This window comes from Battus philenor, unplaced genomic scaffold (genome assembly GCF_028537555.1).
Source record: "Battus philenor isolate CCGP_79_NKW_IND1 unplaced genomic scaffold, ilBatPhil1.0.hap1 SCAF_22, whole genome shotgun sequence".
NCBI classification, from domain to species: Eukaryota; Metazoa; Arthropoda; class Insecta; order Lepidoptera; family Papilionidae; genus Battus; species Battus philenor.
This window is the reverse complement of record NW_027181685.1, coordinates 49,731-59,784: the sequence shown is the minus strand read 5'-3', so window position 1 is coordinate 59,784 and position 10,054 is coordinate 49,731. Positions and strand designations below refer to the sequence as shown.

The 10,054-nt window shown below is 41.1% G+C and overlaps 1 protein-coding gene and 1 pseudogene across 1 annotated transcript; one reads left to right on the top strand and one right to left on the bottom strand.

Annotated features, from left to right (window-relative positions):
- Positions 1–895: 895 nt before the first annotated feature.
- Hcf (Host cell factor) lies at positions 896–4,783 on the bottom strand. Its single transcript, XM_068766960.1, has one exon. The coding sequence runs from the start codon at positions 4,559–4,561 to the stop codon at positions 2,081–2,083; it is 2,481 nt and encodes an 826-aa protein (XP_068623061.1). The 5' UTR covers positions 4,562–4,783; the 3' UTR covers positions 896–2,080.
- Positions 4,784–8,819: 4,036 nt separating this feature from the next.
- Positions 8,820–9,480, top strand: LOC137923573 (uncharacterized; annotated as a pseudogene).
- The last annotated feature ends 574 nt before the right edge of the window (positions 9,481–10,054 follow it).

The window sequence follows — 10,054 nt, the reverse complement described above, 5'->3', positions numbered from 1 at the left end:
AACTCACGGTTTACCTCTACGCGTTTCATAGGATGTGTTTAGAAGCTGCTAGATGGCGCTGATGCTAATTTCGGTATTGCAAGTTACAATTACAATATAGTCAAGAAGTTTTTTTGACAGAAACATTGCAGCTTTACTAAGCCGTTTTTATATAATTAACACGTAAAGTATGAGACACATGTACATTAGTGAACGTTGCCCAGCGGCGAGGAATTACATAATTCCGTTGACTGGCGCACGCCGCGCGTACCAAGCTGTTTTTTAATGCATTAGAAAGTGAACAGCGGGACGTTCGCGCGACGCTCGGCGGTCTGCCCGCGGGCGGCGCGGCCTCAAATATTTAAGTAACACAGTATGTTCAGGATCTACTGCGCCCCCACACGGGCACGTGAACGAAACCGGCAAAGCTGTCCCTTTGCAATGTCCTCCGATAAGAAACCTACCGAAAAGGAACGGCATAGTGGTGCCACCTAGCGCCTCAAACCCACAGTACATCTGTTCAAAACAAAATATTTTCACAAATGTTACACAGCATCGAAAACTAATGTCCCTAGAAAGACTACGTAGATTATCTGTCTAATCTAATTATTTATAACACAAGCTGTTCTGGCCTGTTTAGAAATATAGCAGCACAAGCTCGTTTTAGCTGCATTGTATGTGGGTCACTTTTGATGTTCCTGCTGCCTCCCAACTAAGAGAACCAGATACAATGTGCCTTACCTCTGTGTAACCATAGTTTGCTAAAACATTTAGTTTAATTATTGTCTGTCGACCGTACATTATGTAACCATAAATAGAAAAAATACCCTTCTGTGGTGATGCATCCGCGTCCGGTCGCGTCGCGGAGCCTCCGTCTCACACATGGGCCAGGGACAATTGAAAAGCACCGTTATCCAAATCGTTTATTCAAGCAAATTAAAATAATATGAACAAACTATAAATTTATCTACTTAATGATATTTACAATCCATATCCTCGCTTAGCTTACCTAACCTATCGCCTACTCGCTTACGCTACCTTACGTCAGATGCAGAACAGATTTACACGCGCCGTCACTCCGCCGACAGGCGCGGCCCGCGTCTCAGTTCGGGTAAAACATTTGGGACGACCCCACAGCAGCCACAGCCGAGCAAGGGCTGCAAGGGCTGCACGGACTGCTGGCGGGGCGTCGGTCACACGGCGCTGCACAACGCGCGAGCAAGTCAAATGCATCAAATGTTACATTCTTTTTATTCACTCCATACAGAGTGGTCAGCGCGTCCGTCGAGCATGGTCAACCAGCAGGCACACCCATCGCTCAAAAACAATATATCAACATCAACAGTGGTTCTCCATATAAAACTTAAATAGTGCATATTCAATTATTATGTGATTTAACTAAAAACTACACAAGAACAGTTTCAAAGGCCGCTGGCTCAGTTGAAGGTCACTTCGTGCCCACCGTCCAACGGCCTGCGACTGGCTGTCTCTGTTATAATATATTACTCTAATTTAGTACACGATACACAATCAGCTCCATGGCCCGCCACCTCCTGTATGCAACACTATACAAACTTAAATCACTTGGAAGACTATTCCCTAAGAAAACAAGGCACTAACAAAGTATAATCATATAGGAAGGGTAATAAACTAATTGCAAAAAATAATAATCCTTCAAGTGAATTTAGTTTTGCCGAAGGTAGCCTGCGTGGGGCTGCAGCCTTGTCACTAGCCTGTGCGACCAAGTGTATAAAAATATTTTACAAACAAACATACAAGGGCCTCTTCACATATTGTATACTGCATGTATGTTTTAAATTTAGTGCATACATCTTATGGTACAAAAACAAGTAAATCTATGAGAGTAAATAAAATGTTTCAAAAAAAAAAACTCCAGAATGATACATTCCCCAACAATGTACATACAAAAACTCAAATGATTTAAAAAAGATGTTATTGTTTCATCGCTTCACTGTATAGCGGTCCATGGGGACCAACAACCCAGAAGTTTGTTACAGACACTCACCGCTCACTCCCGGAGCGAGCCTGGTTAAGGACACTCGGAATACACTCGACCTCTCGGCGGAGGCAGGGCTCGACCTCACTGCGGCTGCCCGGGCTGGCTCGCCTGCCCCGCCGACTTTGTTATTACGATTGTCTGTTTGCTGCCCACGCCGGGCTTACCCAACTGCAACATATTTGAAGGCAGCGTGATGATTTTGTTACCGCCCACGGTGTTGGCAGATACCAGCTTAACGATAGTGGCACCGGGCGAAAGGCCCTGCGCCTGCGCCGCGCTCACTGGCACCGTCGGCCGGTTTTGCACCATCGTCATCTTCGGGACCGTCGCTACTGTCATGCCCGTCGAGGTCTTCACGAGCGTCACGTACTGCGGGGTGGCGGAGGCCTGCGCGCCCGCGGCTGTGCTCTTTTTGATAATGACGGGGATACCCGCGTTGCCACCCGCCTGCCGCAGCACCGTTGCACCCGCAGCCGTACCCGCGCTCGTCGCCGACGTCACCTGCTCGCTGGACTTGGCGGTGACGATCTTGTACACGGGCGCCTTCACCTGCTGGCCAGAAAGCGCGCCGCCACCGCCGATCACGGGCAGGTTGCCGGCGCCCAGCTTAACAGGCACGCCGGCGGCGACCTTCGTCTGCAGTCCGGCGACGCCCGCCTGGATCGGGACACCGCCCGCCGTCTTCACGAGCACGTTGCTGGTGCCAATCTTCACGTTGCCGGGCCCGAGCTTCAAGGGCATGTTGGTGGCGCCGACCTTCTGCACGCTGTTCGTCGCTATCTTACCCTGAATGTTGACGGCTCCGATTTTGAGGGGTACGTTGCCTGCGCCGAGCTTGACGGGCATGGCGGCGGCGAGTTTGACGGGCACGCCTGCTGCGGCACCCGTCTTCACCTGCACGAAGCGCGGTGAGCCGGCGCCGCCCGAGCCCGCGCTCAGCACGATCTGCGCGCTGGACTGCGCCGTGGACACGCGCACACTGCCCGGCGTCGCCACGCCGCTCACGATGCGGGTCACGCCCTGCGGCGTCACCGAAGCTACCTTCATCTGCTGCGACGACCCCGCGCCGGGCGACTTCACCACCGTTTTCGTTTGATACGCGGCTTGCTTGAGCGTGGGCGTATTGGGCGAAATCTTGACGGCGGCCGATTGCGCGGGGACTTTGATCGCCCCCGAGACGATCTTCTGCGGCGTGGAGGCGGCGGGCGCGGGAGACACGGCAGCCGCCACGGGCCTGACCGGCAGCTCGGCGGCGGCAGGCAGCGCGCTGGCCGCCGGCGACATCAGACCGAAGGCCTTGGCAGCGTCAGGCTGCGACGCCACCGGGGACGCGGGCGGCTGGGCGGCCACGGGCTCCGCTGCGGCCGGGAACCGCGCCGGCGTAACTTTGCCGCATTTTTGGACTTGCAACAGATAAGTAGTAACGGTGCTCATACCAGGCCAGCACAGCTCCAGGGAAGTGGTGCCGGCGCGGACCAGCGCCACTCTGCCTGCTTGCGGGGGAACTCCGACTTCGAGATACCACAAATCTTTACAGCAGATCTGGTTGTTCCAAGTCTTTCGGTATCCGTCTCTTCCGGACCAAATGTAAAGCCTCGTCTGTATGGCGACCGCACTGTGTCCCGCTCTGGCCCGGGGCACGCATTCCTCGAACTTGTCCAGCGCTATATTATCCCAGGTCATAGAATCCAAGTTGAGCGACGCGAGCGTGTTGGTGCACTTCCATTCCTTCTCGTGGGTGGCAAGCTTCGATTCGTCCGGTACGAGCGGAACCCAACCCCCGTACACATACATGTGATGCCCAATAACTGTGGCCGTGTGGAGTGATCTCGGCAGCGGAGGCGGGCCTCCCAGCTCGGGCCGGGACCAGGACATGCTATCCACGTCCAGAACCCACAGGTCCCCGAGCCGCGACCCGCTCATGCCTCCGTAGATAATCAGCGATGACTTTCCGGTATTTTTGTCAGTATATGCGACCCCGCTGTGAGACTCTCGTGGGGGTGGTGACTGACCGTAAGTCAGTGGAATATCCCACACTGTCATTGAAGAACTCGGATACAGCTCAAGGGTGTACAGGTCGTTTAGATATCTCGGTATATTGTTTTTGGGATCATCACTCTCGTTAGCCAAGCCTCCAAACAAGTATACTTTACCATTTAACAAAGTGAAGCTGTGGCCGAGCCGGGGGCAAGGCGGCAGGCCCTGCTTGGGTGGCAGAGGCTTGAGACGTTTCCATTCCCATCGAGAAGCTTGTAGTTCGTACAAATCGTTAGAATACTTGCCGTACTCGACCATGCCGCCAAAAACCAGAAGGCGCGTCCCGTCCACGACGAAGCCATAGGCGGCGCAACCAGGGGGCACCTCGCCTTTCGTAACAGGAACGAACCATTGGTTTGTCGAAGTATTGAAGACGTGAAGCTCGTGAACAATCCCTTCATTTCCGCCGCCGAAAACTATCATCAAATCCTTAATGGCAACCGCGCGGTGGCCGTGGCGCGGGCGCGGTTGGGGGCCACTCGGGTTGTACACCTTTTGCCACTTAAGTACAGCGTTCTCCTTCATTTTTACTTCACATTTGTCACTTCAAGCTTTGCACCGAATGTATCGCTCGGGATGCGTATCTACAGCATAGACAATGAGAAACGTCGTAAATAAGCTTCGAAGAAAATATTCAGGCTAGTCGAAGCTTCGTAGCTCGACACCAATCTTTTTTCTCTTTCGCACTCACGCTTGACGCATATGAGTAAAAACAAATCACCTTATGCAGCTTATAGTGTATAACAAAAATGGCGTTAGCAACAGCGCTGCCAACTTAACAAGAAGAGAAAGAGCGGCGTCGGACGTCAAGGTGTTGTCTATATGTGTTTTTTTTTAATTGTTCCAACCAGCCTGTATTGTTAAATATGTACAGCCAAAAATTATTCTAAAAAGAAAAAAGTTTATATTTCAAGAACAGAAAATAAAATTATGAAATAAACTTATTTCTTCATATTTTGATACAACAGCTATCTTCATTCTTTATTTATGTCTTGTCTACTTAAAGCTCAAGATGAGTTGCCTATGCCCAATAGGTGAACCTAATAAAATAATCGTATTTGTAATATCGCGAGACTCTTTCACTAAAAAATAATAAATGACTGTTTAACAAGTAATAATTTAATTTAGACTAATAATGCTTTATTGTGTAGACAGTAAATAAAATTGAATTTGAATTACAAAAACTGACAAGAAAACATATTGTCTCTAAAAAAAATTGAACTGCACAGAAACTAATGTCATTTTTTAATAAATCCAATAATGCAAAATTAATGAAGTATTAACGAGGATAAAATACAATAACAGATATATTTGTTCGTTGTTGTATTTTAACATATTTTTTATTAAACACTTTTATAAATTATTACAAATAGAATACTATTTGCTGGCTGCGGGCAGCGTAAGACTGTTCATCATGGCGATATTTGGGGGAGGCCTTTACCTCGCAGGGGACTTACGGCAGAAAAGTAAAAAAAGAATATTACTTATATCATGTGTATTTTAAATGTTAGGTTGTGTCGTGATGGTAAAGTGCAAATATACTAATAAAATATTTAACTGATCCTGCTCGACGAGACAAATGAGAGTTTAACATTTCATCTATATTTGTTTTTTCTCACATTTGTTCCTAACTAATTTTTAATTGTTTACATACAAAAAACAAAAACTTAAAATCTTTGCCATTAATGAAAACATAAAAGCTACAATTAAAATCGTGACTTTCTTTAGATAGCATATTATTATTTTTTTTAGCTGTTATTATTATGATTATGATTGTTTTTGATTTGTGATTATTGAATGTATCTTACGATTAGTGTCATAATTTGTAACATATTTGGGTGGACTCGCGTAAAAATCACGTGGAATCGAAAGAATTCAACTGTGAAATGTAATTTCGTTCGCGTTGCGTCATAGGAAGATTAAATTACAAAATTTTTAGTATTCTATTATCATCCATAGACTTTTTAATACCTTAAGTTTGTAAGGGTTGGTAGTACTGATAAAAAGGCGGAAAAGCAAAATAAGATAGATAATACAAAGATTTACGTCCATTAGCAGTAACAGATTATATATTTAATATAATATGTGGCACATCAAATAAATGAATACAAAAATATAAGGTATAGTGTATAAATTTTAACTTATTTATTCATTAATAATAAAGTAACGGATAATTTAAAACAGTTGCTTTACATACGCAGCAGCCGCAGTCTTATTAATAAAACTAAATTAGAACGAGGAAAAAGTGAGGATATTTACAAAAAAGTAATAAAGAAAAAGTTAAATAAATTGGTAATTATATTGGAGAATGTTAAAGAGCTAAGTATTATAATCACGTAATAACAAAAATTGTTCATAGGTTTTAATATATTATCCATGCTATTCTGTTATGTTTTTATACAATATTCCATGAATATTTTAACGTAATTGGGGTTTTATGTCTTATTGATATCAGTTTTTCTAATGAAGACTTGCAGAAGTTTTTCTTTTGTAGATCTGTACTGTTATATGAAATCAACAAATTACACTTATGTCAGTCCCTTTTAATTAACAATTAGATTAGTAGAGGTTGTCGCTATATTACTCAGACGAAATTAGAGGCCAATAAGCTGGAGACCACAGCCCTCGAAGGCTCTTGCTCAATGGATCATTGGCTTAAGCAACTTGACGAGTTCGGCAGCTCATCTTTCCAGTGACAAGTAACAATCTAAGCGGAGGGCCCTCGTGCATTTGAGCTTAATTATTGACTATCTGACTTTTAGACTCGAAGCAAATGTAGTTTTTATGTGACAGCCGCGCCTCGTGGCGTATGATTTGTAAAATAAAAGTTACATGACAAACTAGTATTGAAAGTAACTTGTTTATGTTCAGTGTGCAACATTTGCAAAGTACTCAAGTGCCTTTTGTATCAGATGATCATTGTGATAAAATCTTAAAATTTGACATGGGAGAGTGGATAAGTAATGTGAATAAGTTTTAACACACTAATTAATTTAACTGTTCAATCTTTCAATATTTAACCCAAGAGGTGTAGCAATATTAGACAAAACAGATATTTTACTAAATATCTAACATGCAAGTTCTAATTTATTTTGCTAGTTTTCAGCGATGAGAAGAATGTGTATTCTTGCACAGGTACAAGCTGCAGTTAACCAACAGTGATTCTGTGTATACTTTGGATGTGTTGGAAATTTTGATTCATATGAAATTTAGAAGCATGTGTAATTAATCAATTAATGACCATAATAAACAGGACATACATCAAATAAATAATCATGAAATGGTTTGCAAATACAATTAAATTATATCCAGATAACTTGCTATATTGAAATAATGCTACTGGAAATTGACACAGGACTAATTGTGTTGATATTTCTACGTTGATGTGAAATGGATCACTCCAATTTAAACAATTAATTACTCCATTAAAATTGTTTATTAATATAAAGAAATAATTTTTGCTGTAATGCATTAAGATTGGAGATAATATAAAAATTGCTGGAACATTATATACACATATTTTGTTACAGTTTTATAGTATTCTACAATATGGTAAATATATAAATTTGGACAAGAGCACATGGACAATGGATAAAATATGTATTGGCTAAAGATAGGCTTTCAACCTACGGAAACTGCAAATGTCATTTGGGCAGCAGTGTAGACAGAAATAAATAACAGCTTACAATAATTTCATTGTAATACCTAAAAACACTTAATACATTGTCATCTTAATGATATACTTCTTTCAGACACAATAAATTAATTAATCCCTTGACATACAATGATGGCTCTGACTCGTCCATGCATTTCATGTGCGCTGTAGACTTTTATTGTAAACTAGTGATGTATTTTATGAATGTTATTTATTGAATTATATACAGCAATGTAAGTTTGATATTAAAACGCACTGATTCTGAGCTTGTCTGTGAATGATCACTGGCGCACCCGGCAGGGCAAATTCAATGGTATCCTTTGAATGCATTGATGCACCTTTTAATTATGTGGCAAGGGGTTAAGAAATTAATGAACGCTATTTTTGTAAATAAAATCAACCAATATGTTGATATTGCGAGGGGGTCAATCTTAATACTGCTGTTGTGTTTATTATATGAACTTGAAGCAAAAATTATCTATAACTTCTGGAAGTTAATGCAAACAATGATTATAAAGCATATCTTATTTGGGTTGATTGACTGTACAAGCTTTGTGTTTTTAAAATATTAGTCTCAAAAGTAGTTTAAACTACTAAATGCAAAGATAAGTCTCGTCCTTAAAGACTAAACAGACTATATTGTTCACAATGTTCATAATGTTCATGTCTATATCAGTTTAAAATTTAGGTAGACGCAGATTGCATGCTGCATTCAACTTATCCTATCGGAAATATATGAGGCAGTCGACACAGCAGTGGACATTATAAGGCTCAAATTATTACAGGAAAATTTTGCGTAATTACAATTTCTAAAAGTGTGAGCTGGTAAAAGCTCCTGATCCATTCTCTGGTTGACCAAACATTCCTCTATTTTTTTATTATAATTTCTAGTGTTTGTTTTTTAATTTCTTTGTGGGCACTAATTTTTAAGTGTTGTATAATAACGTCATCTATGTTATTATATTAATAATTGGACTCAAAAAATGCAAAACATTTAGTTATTTACTCCTAAACCACTAGATGGCGTTGTTTTGGGTTCTTTAAAATGGGAACTTAATTTTAATAAAAATTAATTTTAAAACTTTTATAAAGGATGGCAATGAGCAAACTTCAAATGACAAGAAAACAATGGCTGCGTCTTCCACTGCACAAGAACAGAGATTACTTCATAGGATATACGTCAAGGAAGAAATATGTGAGGAACTGCAGATACCAGCGTTCAGAAAAGACATACTGACTCACAATCTGTTCGCAGGAGTTCATACTACATCTCAACTACATCGAGTTTATAATTTAGATATTTATGGCTTACTTTACAATACTTTTAAGATATAGTTCGAGGCTTCAGAGCGGTAATGTTTATGTAATAATGTTCCAATTTTTAATTTTAGAGACAATTTCAATGTTCAAAATTTGCTGAAAATACATTAAATAGTCATTGAAAAGGAAGATAGTACTGATATTGGGCCATTGATAGGTGCAAATTTCTCAGGTTTTCTGATGACTGACACTTTAGTCTATTTATAGAATGGACTTGTTGCTTTAAAAACAAAATTGGGCTGGATTCTCCAAGGCAAACAGGTGTCATAAGTAATTTAACCCTATGTTCTGTTCTGAGTTGGCAGGTTATTGGAATCTAGAAAATTTAGATATTCAAAATACAGGAGAGACTATATCAAAAACTAAAATGGCAGAGGAGGTACTAAAAACATTTGAAGAAACAGTAATAACAAATGAAGAAAGCATGTACGAAGTTCAACGTCCTTTTAAAATAGGGCAAGGACATTAATTATCGAATTATAAAATCAGTGGTAATGTAATATAGGAAACAAATTTACCTATGATAACTCACAAAAAATTACAAAAAGAGATCTTTTGTCATTTACACAAAGAATATTCGACCATTTTGGATATACAGCACCGGTTATGTGGATACCTAAACTAATTTTACAAGAGTCTTGGAAGAGAGAATTATCATAGGACACTCAGCTTGACCCTGATCATGTGAATAGGTTTCATAGCTTTCATCAACATATTAATTGTTTAAAAGAATGTAAGTTACCTCAAAGGTTGACAGAGGATATTATGAAAAAATGTGTGATCAGTTTACATCTATTTTGTGATGCCAGTAAGGATGGGTATGCACCAGGTGTGTTTTAATGCGTTAGAATGGGGAAGAAAATAATAAAACAATTAAATGCAGCGAAAGCTCGTGTCATATCTCCTAAAAGATAAGCATTCCTAGACTAAAGTTAGTTGCTGCATTGATAGGAGTAGACTACTTACACAGGTCAGAGACATTTTTAATTTAAAGGATTGTACTGAATTCTGCTAGACAGATTTAGCTGTAACTCTGTGCTGGA

What these genes read in the sequence shown, in the direction of transcription:
- Hcf (XM_068766960.1), bottom strand. Translation starts at nt 4,561, where the DNA reads ATGAAGGAGAACGCTGTACTTAAGTGGCAAAAGGTGTACAACCCGAGT.